Here is a 17533-nt window from a genome sequence, read left to right on the forward strand (position 1 = left end):
TACACATTATCTTTCTGTGTGTGTGTGTGTGTGTGTGTGTGTGTGTGTGTGTGTGTGTGTGTGTGTGTGTGTGTCTGTGTGTGTCTGTGTGTGTGTGTGTCCTCTCTGATCTCTCACGTTTGATATAAATTAATAAATAAATAAGTATACAGACCTTGAGAGAAATGTGTTATTAGAATAACGATAAGCACAATGATCTGCCAAGTCGTAGTAGGCTCCATGATTAACCGTTGATATACAGTTCTGTTCTTTAGTCTTAGTACAAACACTGTTATCGTCGGTTATGTTTCGTCATATCAGTGGCTATTTGTAAACCACGGTTCTCTAGAATTTGCATGTCTCGGTAATTCTACATTTTGTTCTAGTCAAACACACCGAAAATAGACGAGTGTAAACATGCTAGCATATATGTGTATTGTGTCGTCAGATATCAAAACCTGTATCAGGAAGTGAATACTGTAAACCGTATTAATATTGCGACGTGTTTTTTTCGCGAATGTATACCTTAGCGCATGTTCGCGACGTGTAAATTTCGCGAACGACCGTTGACAGCTCAAAAACAAAGTGGATAAAGACAGCTCACTGTAATTGTTATAAAGTTACTGTCTGTAAATCAATATTCTGTTATCCTACATCAAGCAATTGTGCCTGGTACAGAGTCTATAGAGGTGATTAGGCCCTACCCACCTCACCTGTATTAGAATCACAACTCACAGCTTCAGTTGTTAACTGTTAACACCCTTTGGTAGATAAAACAATAAACGATTAGTCGCCATCGATTGAAGTTACATAAAATAATTAACGATTAGTCGCCATCAAGGAGAGCTCGTGTATAGGCTGTGTCTGTTGAGTGAATCTTTTTTTGTTAATTTTATTGTCAATAAAATATTTCAAAACAAAACAAATTACTTTAAGCACACTTCAAACTGGAAAATAGTGCGTGCGTATTAATTTCGCGACATAAGGTTGGACGCGAACGACGCGAAATTTATACGCACGCATTTTTTTTCACGGTTTACAGTATCTTAACGTGTATGTACACCCGTGTACATAAATATAACTCCGTCGGGTAAATTGTCGAGGGTATGTATCGGCCAATATTAGAAACCGGTTCGGCAGGTTCTTTTTATGGTTTTAAATTTATTGATATGCGGGTACATGGTCGTGTCTGAAACTATGCTACTCATGGGGGAGAAGGGTGTATAGAGGGGATCATAATACTAGTGTTTGTTGACGCGAGACACAGCTATGCTATTTATTAGCCACGGTATAAATTCTAATTGCAGTTTTATATTAAGGCAAAGCGGAGTAAAATATGTACCCGAAAAAAACAGTTAAGCCGTCCTGCTGTTTTTGCCATGAGGTTTGAATATCTGGGAACTGTTCCCAAATCTGCGGCATAGAAACCAATGCATGCGCCTTTTCCTGAAAGAGTAATTCTTTATCAATAAATAAGGACAGCAGTCGCAACATTTTTAGGAAGGAAAGAAATGTTTTATTTAAGGACGCACTCAACACATTTTATTTACGGTTATATGGCGTCGGACATATGGCTAAGGACCACACAGATATTAAGGGAGGAAACCCGCTGTCGCCACTTAATGAGCTACTCATTTTGATTAGCAGCAAGGGATCTTTTATATGCACCATCCCACAGACAGGATAATACATACTACGGCCATTGATGGTAGTACTTGGTAGTACACCTGTGATTGGTGATACATGTGAGTGTGTCGGTTGTGAAAAAAATAGTTTTATCTGGGTAAAAATAATATGCAATTTTATTTCATCTAGTACCACTGTGTCAAGTAGCCTTGTGCTTTTAACATGTATAGGGTACCTGTAAAACAAAAAATGTGGAACTAGGGTAGTCACAGACGCTACCTGTTATCTCAGAAATGATCAGTTTGACCCCCATTTTTTCTGATTCACTTTAAGGGCGAGGGGTGGTAGTATTTATATCCGTGGCGTTTATGTCGATTGATACGCTGCAGGTAGGAGTTTTAGCCACATATGTTACTATTGTCGTCTATGAGAGTTGATATGGTAGTATACACCTTGATATACCAGTCGGGGTGCACTGGCTGGAGCGATACATTTTTATGAGTGCTATTCGTTATATTGGTGAACATTTCATTTCGTGTGTTACTAATACAACTGGTAAGTCACTTTAAGTGTGGAGCTGCAGGGTATTCTAGACAGTTGTGGATGGTAAATTGTTGCTAAAAATGTCCGCCGTGTCTCCAAGCCTCCAACATGTCTTTCTGCGACGAGACTGTCAGTAACTTATTCATGGGAGGATTCTTTACCTTTTCAACCAGTTCACCATAACTGGAGAAAGGCCGTGGTATGTGCTTTCCTGTCTAAGGGAAAGTGCATATAAAAAATCCCTTGCTACATTAAGCAAAATGTAGCGGGTTTCCTCTGATGACTATGTGTCAGAATTACCAAATGTTTGACATCCAATAGCCGATGATTAATTAATCAGTGCTCCATTGGTGTCGTTAAACAAAGCAAACTTCTTTACTTTTTTCCAGATATATATCACAGAAGGGGGTGGGGACGGAGATAGGCAGAAGGCGAGATCGCCCGCACTAGCAGGCACAAGGGAACAGAGGCAGCCCGGCCAGTGTTGGTAAATTAGCCCCATCACAATCCTAGCTAGAACACTGCAGATAGCTGAGGTGTGTGCCCAGGTCAGCGTGCTTGAACCTTAATTGGATATACGCACGAAAATAAGTTGAAATGAAATGAGAATGGTTTTTGCTTCATTTTATTTAATGAGCAGCTCGTTGCTGGAACCCACATCTCTGTTCTAAGGTATGCTCTAATAGGCGTCCATTTCAACCAATCAAACAAACATTATTTGAGCACCATTGTGTTCATCCTTACCACACGATCACTTTTTTTAGTAATATATTAAACGACTGAATTTCTGAGGATTTGGTGTCCTTTGTAAACTTTATTATTTGTGTATAAGCAATAATAATTATGCATTTATAAATGAGACTGTGACGGTACATGCACTTAATTTTATTTTCGCCTGTGGCGATATTAATTGTTTTAGAGGGCCGTGTGCAGTTCCAATATGCACTTAAGCCCAGGTGGGCAACTTGTTACGTGATACCTTTACGCGACGGTCGTCGAGCTTTTCTAATACACACCCAGCCCAGGTGCGGAGGCCATGTGGCCAGTAGTTACGTAATAACTCCGGTAGAACGGTTTATGACCGGGGGATTTCTGGAGAACTGGCGACAGAATGTCTGGTCATCTAAGAAAATATATAGACTCTGGGAGTGGTGGAAATTCACATGATAAGATTCAGTACCGCGATGTGCCCCAAGGCGATATTTGGGTTTTTATAATAAATAGCTAGGATTTGAGAGATATCAGGTGGACGACAGGCGTGCGCTACAACAGCTTGCTCTGAATGTGCACGTTAAACCCTATGACATGAGATGTGACATGACATGAGATATCAGGGAGAAACATAGGAAGGCTGCAGGGGAAACGGACGTCGTCCACTGAACGAAATATATAAGTTCAGTCCGGGCGTGGTAAATATATTTTTCTGCTCTGTGTATAACCTTGATGTGATTGATGTGACTTTAAATATTTTAATACTGTAATATACCAATATTATTTAGACGGTGCTGCCGGTCATCTGACGCAGTAATCTGTAGGCTCACTGTCTAAATAATTATTAAAGCTTAGCCAGTCATCCTAGAGGACCTAGGTCAACTGTATGTTATTGTCTTTATGGTGATAGGTACCAGTATTAATTCTATGTTACAAGGTTATTGAATGAGTAGTTAGGGTTAATTAGAAATTAACCAGTTAGGAATAGAGTTGTAATTCCTTTATTTATTAAGTTCCCCTGGAAGCGTTTCTCAATTATCACACGTTACTGAACGAGTAGTAAGGGTTAATTAAAAATTAACCAGTTAGGAATAGAGTTGTAATTCCTTTATTAATTAAGTTCTCCTCGAACCGTTTCTCAATTATCACACGTGTGTGTGTTGTGTCACGGTAAAGTGATTAGCATATTCTATAAACTAGACACCTGGAGATTAACTAATTAAGTGATCAGTTCTGGGTTGTTATTATTTGTTGTTGTTAATTAACTACTGCGGCAGTACATTGGTCTGCGTAGGTTAATACAGATTCCAAAGTGTATTGTGTTTTTGTTGTGTTTTCTAGTGAACTAAACGTGCTATAATAATATATACCTTATATAAGATCTTATCTCTGATCATACCTAGACGAGCCACACGCGGGTATAACCGCCCGTTACAGAGAGATCTAATAGATATACAGTTAGGAGAGATATTTGGATAATCGTGTTTCATTCAGTTACGGGTATTATAGGATCCCCGTGACAGAGACACATGCAATGAAATAAAACTAATCTGAATAAAAACTAACTAAAAGTAAAAACAAACAAAACAAGCAAACACTCGAACATATCCCATAACTATTTAAAAAATAAATAAATCATATTTTAGTGAAAGTTGTAATAATTTGAAATTTTATAATTACATGATAACATTGTATTTACCTGCACGTGAGAAACGGGAACGCTAACACACCTTGAGTAACGAAGGAATTGTGTTAGCCCCTATTGATCATTGAAAGGGAAAAAACTGCAGTAGTGAACGGACAGAGAAACACTTTTTTCTCTTTTTTTATTTGCATAGAAATGTCAGGGATAGCGCCCTGAATCATAATCTTACAAATAATGCTGTACATTAATACTATTATAATACATAAAGGGTACTGTACATTATTACTATTATAATACATAAAGAGTATTGTACATTAATACAAATATGTTCGTATTTTTGCGTAGAAAGAGGGAGAGAAAGAAGAGATGAGGAGTAAATGAGGACAGCAAGGTAATAATAACAGTAATAATACACACACACGCGCGCGCGCGCGGGCGCACACACACAAACATACACACACACACACACATATACATATACACACGCACCAGCACACGCGCGCGCACACATACACACACGCGCGCGCACACACAAACACACACACATATACATACACACACACACACACACACACACACACACATATATACATGCACACACACACACATATATATATATATATACATGCACACACACACACATACACACACACACACACACACAAACACACACATATATACATGCACACACACACACGAGCGCGCGCGGGGGCACACATGCGCACACAAACATACACACACATATACATACACACACGCACCCGCACACGCGCGCGCACACACACACAAACATACACTCGCACGCGCGCGCACACACGCACGCGCACACGCACAAACATACACACACATACACAAACGCACGCGCACACGCACAAACATACACACACATATACATACACACACACACACGCATACACACGCACACACACACACACCAAAACACATACATACATACACACACAAACACACACACACAAACACAGAGACACACAGACACACATAAGCACGCACGCACACACATACACAGGCACGCAATATAGCGTGATAACAATAGAATACATTAGTTTCCTCTGTAATTTATTGATGTTCTTTGATTCTGTGAGAAGAAAACATCTTTTGATGTATTATATATACATGTATAAAAAGAATTATTCAATTAAATATGTTCAAGCAATGAATAATTTAGTGACCACTTGGCACAAACATACTTCGAAAGGTAGAAAACCAAGACAAATAAAAATAAATCTCCACGGCCATATATAAAATAATAATTGATTATCTCTAATCAAATTAATATTTAAAAATAATAATTGTAAAACTATTTCTTAATGTGGCATAATGAAATTTGCAAATGAATTGTAGCTAACTGATACCTATCATGTTATGGCACAGAAGATACTTGCTTGGTATGGATGAAAGAAAGAAGAGAAATTCAATACCGCCTCATGCTTATTATTCTCGATTAACTGGAAAGAGTTTATGTCATCTAAGACACCTCAAGGTCGTATGTGTAAAGCACGTCATATACCAAGAAGAACAATGTGTTTTTATGGTCAAATATAACAAAAATACTTAGCAATTTGTTATGTACAAATGGGTTAGTCAGCTTAAGGTTAGTAAATAATAATAATAATAATAATAATAATTATTATTATTATTATTATTATTATTAAATATAAGTCTATTGAAAAAAGATAAATCAATTTTAGGACAAACGATAAACCAATTTATCTGAATACGAGTTCCGTACAGTTAGTTTGTTCTGTTCAACGACCACACTAAAGCACATTGATTTATTAATTATCGGCTATTGGGTGTCAAATATTTAGTAAATTTGACATATAGTCTTAGAGAGGAAACCCGCCACATTTTTCCGTTAAGAGCAAGGGATCTTTTATATGCACCATTCAACAGACAGGATAGCACATGCAACGGTCTTTGATATACCAGTCGTGGTGCACTGGTTGGAACGAGAAATAGCCAAATGGGCCCACCGACGAGGATCGATCCTAGACCGACCGCACATCATGCGAGCGATTTACCACTGGGCTACATCCCGCCTCAGTTCCAAACAGAAACATGTACACGGATCTCACCGATCATCAGGAAGGCTACACATAGAACTTGTAAAGCTACACATAGAACTTGGAAAGCTACACATAGAACTTGTAAAGCTACACATAGAACTTGGAAAGCTACACATAGAACTTGTAAAGCTACACATAGAACTTGTAAAGCTAGCCTTTATATTATACTAGTTACAAGAAGATAAGGGCCACATGGACACTGCATCTGAGGTGGGGATGATCTGTGTCAGAACGATACTTGTCTCATTGAATATGCTATCGTTCAGCCACAGCAGTGCTCAGCCACAGTGCAGAATGCTCAGTTTATGTCTTGATGGCATGGGTATCCGAACCCAGATTGCAAAGGAATTTATACCCTTCCATACTAATCAAACATGAAACGTGTTAACATAAATATGGAATTCCACGTACATTATTCCGTTTTCAGGCAGGTTATGAAAATGTTTCGAAACGTCAAACAGTCCTGGATGTTTTACGCATGTGCCACACGCTTTCTGCCGACAAAAACCCCCACAAAAACCCAAACAAACTGCGAGTAAAAGGCTCATGTAAATGCAATCTGAAATGCTTATCCACGTCTGCAACCTAACTGTCCTTACCTATCATCGCCCCTGAATTTGTTTTATTATTTATTTATTTTTTAAATAAGGTCAAATTTGATATTGTCTCTTAACTTGTTGTGACTAGAATAATAGAATGATGGAGGTTGGACGATGAGATTGTTGCAAGATCACAGAACAGTTATATAACTGCATCAAACCTGTGACAAACAAAAAGGTGGGGAGAAGGTGGTGTGATACATATGTGAAAAATAATGGCACAAAAGGCCCATTATGAACACGAAATAATGGAATCGGTGAGTCAGACACAGTGCTTAGAAAATGTCTGTTTAAGAGTACTGACATAGGCTAACAGTACCCACTGTGCTCCTACCCATTTCCCTATCCAACGATCTACACAGAACTATTTAACACACTTTAGAATACAGAACACGATCCTCCTCTGTTGCAACCGAGTCTGTCTTTTCATTCCCTCCTGTGGCTCCCTTTGGTTCATCTTGGTTTTCGTCAAACTCCAACTCAGTGTAAATCAATCCAGGTGAACCTTTAGGGATGTTCGGATTATTCCCAGACTTCTTCGGTTTTCTTACTTCAGTGTAGACATCACCAGTTACCTCAGACTCGGGACCTTGACCTTTAGATTCAGAACCCGTCCCGCCTGATTTCTTCTTTTTGTTTACCACGGCGTACAGTTCACCAGACGGTTTAGCCTTCAACGGTTGTTTCCCCTTTTTAGTTTTGTCAACCACAGCATAGAGCTCATTGACGTGCATAACAGGCATGGCGGCTTCATTCACAGATTTGGCCGGTTTCTTGTTTTTGTTAACCTTGGCGTACATGCTTGACACGTGATCGTGGTCAGGTTGTGGTTGAAAGTCACCATGGTTACTTGTTCTAGGTGGATTTGGCTTTAGGGCGACCTGCGGTTTGTAGGTAATATCGCCAGCTCCATCATCAATAGACGCATATTCGTCTGATGGAGAGCAAATCGTCTGGTTGCCAGTCTGGGTTTGATTTGCTGAAACTCCTGGATGTTTTCCAGATGGCTTGGTGTTCTGGTATTTGTACGGATCCGCGTCCATGTTACAGTAACCTCCATCGTTATCTGAATTAGGATCGTGTTTGCTGCGTCTCTTCCTTAATCAAAGATAACATATTTGTTAATGTTCTAAAGGTTTATTAATACCGTAAGTTTCATTTTGTGTAAAACAATGTATAACCTTTACCATTTTAACTGCTAACAACATATTCGCTTCTGTAAAATGAGAGAGAGAGAGAGAGAGAGAGAGAGAGAGAGAGAGAGAGAGAGAGAGAGAGAGTACGAATGAACGTATGTTTTGCGAAGTGGGTGCAGCAGCATATTCTAATATTCTATAGCATAGAAATATTTTTGGCAACAACAACAACAAAAACCACGTTATAATATATATATATATATATATTTACCTTTTAACAAATACGACAATGACCAAGACTACCACGACAATTAGAACCACAGCGCCGACTCCTCCCGCTACAGCTGCAACTAAATACGAAACACACATGATAATATTTATACATTGATAATGGTAGTCGTTTCTATTATACCCCATGACAACCACCATTTTGAATGTTTGATTTTTTGGTCAATAATTCCAATTTGGGTTGACCAAAAACACAAAGGAAAACTGATATGGAAATAACAAAAATGTTCGATCTCTATTAGCTATTTATAAAAACAGTGGTCAAGATATATATCAAAACTTGCCGGGAACAATAGTACATCAATGCTAAACTGTTCACACCTATTGAGCAAATATGGAACAAACGCGTATCCGACGTTTGAAAATACATGAAACATGCCGCAACAAGTTAACAAAGTCACTTGGCATCCTTGAACTCGTCACGAGCCGACAGTGTCACAAACCGACTCATTCAGTTAAAGGATTAATTTCAAATAATCAAGACTTTTGTTTTTATGGTATTTTGGAAAGGTCTAGGACAGAAGTAAGTACCAATTACAAATGATTTTAACCAGGGAACGATTACATTGATCCAGACATGTTGATTAATATATTTGATAATGTTTTTTTTTTTTTTTTAAACATATATTATTATCATGTAATGTATACATGCACAATTTATTTTTGTTTTTAATAATAATTGCAATGCATTAACTATCTAAATGCTATTTAGCTTTCAATTATAATTATTGATCAGTATTTTTTCTTACGTCATTAGGATAATGACGAAAGCTCAATACAAATGCCCTACAGCGGAAAATTCGATATAACGACAACGTAACCCAGATATATCTGTGTATGTTTGTGTGTGTGTTTCAAATTAGGTTACTCAACTGTTGTTAGTTTTGTTTTTACTTTTATCGTCTTGTTTTTGTTTTTGAGGGGTGTGGGAGTGGGACATATACCAAATAGCTTAATAAAAAACATAATCGATGAGTTTAGTATGAAAACACAAAGTAAAACGCCATAACTCTAAAATTCGCTATTAGTGAGTAGTGCTATTTTTTTCATGGACACGTGTAATACGTTTGTTCTTTATTTAACCTCGCGCCATGTTTTTTTTTTACTTTGCTAGGCTTATTTTAATTTAATTTAATTTTATTTTATTTTATTTTATTTTATTTTATGTTGTTCTTGTTGATGGATTTGTTTTCGGGGTGTCTTATTGTTTCTTGTACTTTCATTTTGTTTGTTTGTTTGCTTTTTGTTACATTTGTTTCGCTTCATTTTGTTTATTTATTTATTTATTATGTTTTTAAATATGTATTCCTGTCTCTCGTTTACATAACACACAACGTATGCTGAGAACAAAAAAATCAGCCGTCCACCAGTATATGACAATTATTAGAATTCAAGTAAATTTTCATACAAATAATTATATATATAAACTATATCGTTTCGCTTTATTTTCTTTATGTCTGTAATTTTTTCTACGTGTTATTGTTTCCATAGCCTTTAACGTTTGTTTTTAATCAGCTTTCTTTGTTTATTTTCTATTTCTTGTTGTTTCGAGAATATGAGAAACCAGTACCTGGAAAAGCTTCTTGACTTAATGGTGAGTTTGTTTTCTGCGTGAGCATTATCGAAACCTTTATCGTTGATTCTGATGCTTGTGTCGGCATCGAACTCGATGCTTTTGTTGATTGTGTCGACATCGAACTCGATGTTTTTGTTGATTGTGTCGGCATCGAACTCGATGCTTTTGTTGATTGTGTCGGGATTGTGATTTTGTCTCCTGACGAATAACACTGAAGATTCAAACTACCTATAGACATGAGACAAAAAAGAATCAAAAGCGCATCTGCTCATTACGAGGAAATCAAAACTGGTTTAGAAACGTTAACTTCATTGTTATTTAATGTTGCTATTTAAAATATATTGAAATGTTTTACATCCACAAATGCGAAACCACATTACTGCTCCGAAACCGTTACTCGATTTCTAAATGAACACTTAAGATCGTATTTCTTTAATTAAACCTGAGGATATTTTAACTACAGCTATTTAATGTCTAACTTATTATTTTGTCACTTTTTTAAAGGAACGAAATCCGCTTTCGCCTCATAGATTACTATTAATATACATTTTCCCATATATAAAAACAAAACACGGATTCAATTGGATGGGTCGATCCAACTATCCATTGTACACGAGGCTAGTTATCTACCACTGCCCTGTGACCTTATTGATAAGTTTATGAGAAAAGCATTTTGTATATATATTTTTTTTTCTGCGTTATTAATGTTATAGCCTGATTGTTATATGTAATTGTACCAGATTACTGGGTCATTTATACTTATTTGATGCACATAACAAGTACGTTTCTTAATCTGATATTTACTTATTATCTCCAGTCTAACTATTAACGGAGGTTAAATTCTAAGTCCGTGTTCTTATGGCAACAGTAAGTAGAAATATATTTTACTAGGAAGATGCGCCAGTAGCGGCTGAATATATACTTAGCCAAACAAGTTTAGCAATTTATTAAATGTGCTTAAATAAAAGAAAACTCGTGACTTACAACATTAAATCAGACACTGGATTTAATTGAGACATCATTTGTCAGTATAAATAACAGGAAATTTTCAATACAAAATTAAACGTGTGACTGTCACGTGATGCTTGGGGGTTCGATGCACGAAAATGTGACCGATGTGGTGATGGTAGCGTCATGGTGTGGACAGGAATTCATGACATCGGACAAAACAACCTCATTTTCATCATTCATGGGAATCTCAATGTTCATCATTACAGTGACGAAATCATCACACCTGTTGTCGCTTCGTTCATGCAGCAGCATCCAGGCCACAGTTCTCTCCACCGTGTTTTTATTTGACTATTGAATTTTTATCTTGATGTGAATCATCATTTACTGTTTGGATCTACCACAGTTTGACACCCAGTAGCCGATGTATTTTTCGTGCTGGGGTGTCGTTAAACATTCATTCATTCATTCATTCATTCAACATCCAGACGTTTTGTTTCAACAGTACAATGCACGCCAGCATTCAGCCAGACTAACGACTGAACTCCAGCTTGCAAGATCGACTGACTTGTTCCATATTGTGCAGGTATGGGATTTTTGGGCTCGTAGAGTGCGAGTAACCACGCGCATATTCACAACGTCCACAACTTTAAACATGCCCTAACTCGTGAATGGATCTCTATCACTATTCCAGAGATCCACCGTCTCATCAGAAGCATGAGCCGACGTCGTGCCATTATCAACATGCAATCCCCACAGTGCTCAGACACGTAACTGACAATTTTCCGATTTTCGTGTATGGACCCCCAAACAGGCCCGTAGCATGGTGGACATTATTTGGGAGGTCCGGGGGCATGATTCAAAGGTAATTTGCCCGTTACTGTAACTCTCGCCGTTAATCTCGATCCGTTAGTCTCGCTACAACTTTTACAGTCAGTCGAGATGTAAAGGTTATCAAAGAAAAGAGCCAACATTATTGGGGGCGGGGCCCCTGGCCAACCCCTCCCCTGCCACGGACATGCCAAGGACCATTCAACAACGTGACAGTCAAACAATTCATTTTGTATTGAAAATCTCTTGTTACTTATAGTGACAAATGATGTCTCAATTAAATCCAGTGACTGGTTTTATTTTGTAAATCACGAGGTTTTTTTTATTTAAGCACATTTACTAAATTGCCAAACTGTTTTGGCTAAGTATATGGGCTATGTTACGAGAGAATTGTCTAGTTAGACCGCGGTTATTGCGGCCGTTGATTGACAGGTGTAATAATCGAGGGCGTAGCCCGAGCTCTATTACACCCGTCATTCAAAGGCCGCAATAGCTATTCGTCCAGGAATAGTAGGGTTTAACCCGGAACTAAATAGTACATAGCTAATTTGTTTTTGTTTTTTCAGAACAGATACGGAACATCATTAATAATAACATATCGAAAGTTCGCAAGTTTCCGAGGTGTGCTAACGTCACAACAGACGTAAAGATATAATTATCGTCATGTAATCAGTTTACGCATGTAACCCATTTTCGTTATCAACCTTAGCGAGTGCAACCTAGTATCGCGCGTACATTTTTGACATCTGTGGTAGGATTTTTAAAATAAAGAATAAGAGCAGCTGAAGACAGTAAAATGATTACATGACTCATATAAATGAGAACAAGGAAATTAAGAAGAAGAATTTAAAAAATATTGTATTTTAATGAGACTCGTATTTTAGAATGTTTTCATCGACGTCTAATCGAATGACTGAAAGCGTTCATTGCTTCTTGATCCGTGTCCTTATGCAACTTCATTAACTGAATATATGAAACATGCTACATCGTTCGAAATAAGCGCTTGTTGTACTTTAAAAAACTGAAATCAGCTGTGTCACATCGCAAACTGTTATATAACTATTGTGCTTTGAGAATTAAATAAACATTTTCTTGATAACATAAAAGTCTTAGCTCGTGAATGTTCAGAATACCCTGGAGTTCCGATTGAGTTCCGAACATCTCGGCTGTGTATTATGTATTTGATCTACACATTATATTCGATATCATTCGTATTGAAAAAGAAAAGAAAACTGTTTATTGTTTTGTTTTTTAATTTTAAAACTAAAAGGTTGCCTGTTTACCACAAATACGAAAGTCAGTTTTCCTTTGATTTATGCGAATTACTGATTACATCATCCGCAATGTGATAAAACGAAAACATGTTAAACGGATTAATCTAAGATAAATATATTAGGAAACATTTATTATTTTATTATTTAGGTGTATACATACGTTACTTAAACATAATTTTGTATGACAAAACAACATTACGGTCCGTCAACAAACCCGTGAAAGGGCGGGATAAGCCCGATCACATGGGTTTTTTTTGTTGATTTGTTATCAGAATAGGTCTGGAAATAGCAGGTCCATTTTATATAAATAAAAGTAAAAATATGGCTTGTCTCTCCATCATAGAGATTGTGCCCACCCCCCCCCCCCCCCCCCCCCCCCCCCCCCCCCCCCGTCGTGGTATCATTCATTCGGACTAAATGAGCGTCTAGTCATGGTACAAACTGTCATTTGCCAAGCTTTAATAATCACAAACCTAATTAATATTAAGAATAAGTATTTCTGTATTGAAGCAGTGCGATGCAGTACGTTTTAAATTGGCATATTTAAAGTCAGTTTTTTAACCATACAATGCACGTGCTTATATTTGAACTTACTAGAAAGCCATCGCGTTTTCTACGGAAAAAAAGAGTTTTCCATGTCTGTTAATAGATCCGAGGAAGCCCTATGCGTTGGCAATGACTCTATGACCAACGCATCTTTTAAAACGAATATTAGGGTTACCCTTTTATACTGAACAGTGGACGAATAATCTAGTTCCATTGTGTTTATTAAATGTAAGTTGTACCCCTGAAACCGCACGCAGTCATTATTTATGGGTTTAATGACGCTAGAGAAATAAGTCTAGTTTGAGTATGTTGTATGATGGTTGATTCTCAAGCTCAAGATTGTAAATTACATTACTATGTTACACATCTAATAGCTGCTAATTAAACTATGCACAGTCTACACTGTAGCATCATTAAACAAATATTTATTTTTTCAATCACCTAATGCATATCAAATGTCTGTACCTGAATTTAATTTAATGTAGAAGTTGATGCAGTAAGTGGTTTTCACGCTGTTTGTCGCACTTGTTTGCAAAGTAATCGAGTACCCTTTCACATCAATATTTTGCTGATACGTTGCTACATTCCCACCAGTTCTGCAATTATATACCAGTGGCCGTTGTTCTGGAATTTGCTGTATAGATAACTGTGATCCACACATTTTCTCTGGAACTGAAACCTGACTAATTCCTATCTGAAGTGGTGTTGTTGCCTGAAGTGAACAGTTACAAGTGATGCCTGTGTTGCCAGGTACAAATCCGTCAAGAAACAATCCTTGTACACTGCTGATTGATTCATCTGAACACATGTGTACCACTAAAATAATAATAATAATAATAATAATAATAATAATTACAATAATAATTACAATAATAATGATAATAGCTGCACTAACAGTAGTAATAGTGGTGGAGGTGGTGGTGGTAGTAGTAGTAGTAGTGGTGGTGGTAGTAGTAGTAGTAGTGGTGGTGGTAGTAGTAGTAGTAGTGGTTGTGGTGGTAGTGGTGGTGGTGGTGGTAGTAGTAGTAGTAGTGGTGGTGGTGGTGGTGGTGGTAGTAGTAGTAGTAGTGGTGGTGGTGGTGGTGGTAGTAGTAGTAGTAGTGGTTGTGGTGGTAGTGGTGGTAGTAGTAGTAGTAGTAGTAGTGGATGTGGTGGTGATAGTAGTAGTAGTAGTAGTGGTGGTGGTGGTGGTGGTGGTGGTGGTGGTGGTGGTGGTGGTGGTGGTAGTAGTAGTAGTAGTAGTAGTGGTGGTGGTAGTAGTAGTAGTGGTAGTCATTGTCGTTGTAGTGGTGGTGGTGGTGGTAATAATAGTAGTAATAACAGTGGTGGTGGTTGCCATGGTGGAGGTAGTAGTAGTAGTTTAATTAATTAGCTTTCTGAATAGCGGGTAAGCTATTTAAAATCAATAGACTAAACTAAAAATATTAATTCATTAAAAGTTGTATTTAAATTACCAGATAGCGGTGGATTTCAATTTAGAGGTGTATTGCCGACATTTTGGGGTGTTGTTAAACTTTCTTTCATACAGACCAGTAAAGACGTTGAACACTTTCTGTTTATCCCGAGGTCAGTTTTTAGGACCATACATTAATTCAGAACATCACCAGACGAAAGTATTAAGATGCCGGGATTTGTTGATAGCAGTTTCCCCACGCTAACAACATTTCTTAAATATTTTAGTAGTGCGGCATAATGACATCCATCTTTTTATAGATTAGGCATTAAAAACATAACAAAACGTGTCAGAACAATGAACGTTTGCTAGGGGAATGACTCAGATACTGTTTAGATCTGGTGGAGGTAGAAGCCAGATACAATAATAGTTGCTATAAAGCGTTTACCAGATGCATTTTCGGATTAACTACAACACACGGTCCTATAGGACATGCATAACTGGTTCCAAACCCCATTTCATTGGCGACCGAGTGAAGCTGATTCAGAAGTATACACGTTGAGTGATCTCCATGCCTATATGTCTCATAGTTTCTGAAAAAGGTGCCCTGACCATTACAGTGATCTTGTCGTTATGTGGTGGCAGGTAGAAAGGATGTGATTTACTTCAAAAACATGACATCGTACATAGTGATGAGTGGTACAACGAACGGACAGAAAGAGTCAGAAAGGGAAATGATCGCTGCTGTATGCAGCAAAACTTGTTCGTGAACAAATACAAGTGAAACATTAAAATAAAGATGTGTATCCAGAATCAGTGAGATTAAAAATTCAGAAGGATGTTTTTCGTAAAGGGGGAATGTCCGAGTAACTCTCCATTCCTCAAATGGGGCGAATCCCATTATTTTTCAGGAATGGAGAGTTACGATGATATTCCCCTACTTAAAATACATACACCAAAAAATAATCACTTTATGTCAATATATGTAAGTATGCAGTTTAACACTAGTGATTTTGGTGGGTTATTTAAGTAGGCTTTGGGGTATTAATGAAAACAACTGTCATAATACTGCTACCTCGTAGACAGCCTTATTTGTCGTCTTCCTTTTACGGTAACATTAGCACGAACTGTTCATGTGTAATTTACCATTCACATGGATAAATAAGTCTCCATTACTTAAGACACATGCAATGAAAACACGTTCCATGTGGAGTGTAACGATCACGTGCACGGGTGAAGTCCAGACACGGGCAACTAAAACGCTATTTTGTTGAGCTGTTTAGTTGTGGCATGAATGACGACGAGCCGACAAGTTCTGGCTACTGTTTATTTATTAAATTTGATTTTACATACAAAGACTGTACTTTCTACTCGGATATGAAGATACTATATAGTGAACTTGTTACATGATGATGATAAATTTGGTATCTTTGAATGACTAACAAACGCCGTCCGATGAAGAACTGACTGCATCTTGTGAATTATCAGAAATGTTACAAATGGAACAACGTCGAAAACAACGTGTGTGTGGTTTCCGTAAGCCTGTGCAGGATAACGAACTATACGAGATGCAGAACAAAAAGTAAGTTGTAAATAAATTTGTTTTTATAATTTGGTTTGAAAAATGTTTTTACAGTGAAAAAAAGACTGATAGGCGAACGCCTATATCTGTGTATATTAAGGCATCTCTAGTACTATAATTACTATAATGTTGGGGCGGGACGTAGCCCAGTGGTAAAATGTTCGCTCGATGCGCGATCGGTCTGTGATCGATCCCCGTCGGTGGGCCCATTAGGCTATTTCTCGTTCCAGCCAGTGCACCACGACTGGTATATCAAAGGCCTTGGTATGTGTTATCCTGTCTGTGGGATCGTGCATATAAAATATCCCTTGCTGCTAATCGAAAAGGGTAGCCCATGAAGTGGCGACAGCGGGTTTTCTCTCTCAATATCTGTGTGATCCTTAACCATATGTCCGACGCTATATAACCATAAAATAAAATGTGTTGAGTGCGTTGTTAAATAAAACATTTCCTTCCTTCCCTGGAATGTTATTGAATCATCGCTCCATTACTGAACAATAATGGAGCATTGAGACATTATAGTGACGTCACAGGTGTATTTTAATCGAGATTAAGGACGATCTAAACTGTTATTTGTGTCCAACGTATGTTTTTAATGACAAAAATTAGTAAAAGTTGTGGTGTATATTATAATATACTTTCTATGAATGGTCTGCGATAATAAATGATGCTAACTCCCCGTTAATATGGAAAAAGGTATATTTAACACCCAGATTATGTACTAAACAAATCGCGCTTATAGATTTTCAATATAAAATTCTTAATAGAA

General features: G+C 37.5%; 1 protein-coding gene across 1 annotated transcript in view; it reads right to left on the reverse strand.

Annotated features, from left to right (window-relative positions):
- Positions 1–6449: 6449 nt before the first annotated feature.
- Positions 6450–17533, reverse strand: part of LOC121390530 — a 17336-nt gene continuing 6252 nt past the window's right edge. The window contains exons 2-5 of the mRNA XM_041522362.1: positions 14255–14605; positions 10185–10418; positions 8598–8676; positions 6450–8288 (exon numbers count right to left, since the gene is read on the reverse strand). Of these exons, the coding sequence (XP_041378296.1) occupies positions 7559–8288; positions 8598–8676; positions 10185–10418; positions 14255–14597 (1386 nt within the window). The 5' untranslated portion in view covers positions 14598–14605 and the 3' untranslated portion in view covers positions 6450–7558. The remainder of the gene's footprint in view (positions 8289–8597; positions 8677–10184; positions 10419–14254; positions 14606–17533) is intronic.

The sequence above is a fragment of the Gigantopelta aegis genome, chromosome 15 (genome assembly GCF_016097555.1).
Source record: "Gigantopelta aegis isolate Gae_Host chromosome 15, Gae_host_genome, whole genome shotgun sequence".
Classification (NCBI taxonomy): Eukaryota; Metazoa; Mollusca; class Gastropoda; order Neomphalida; family Peltospiridae; genus Gigantopelta; species Gigantopelta aegis.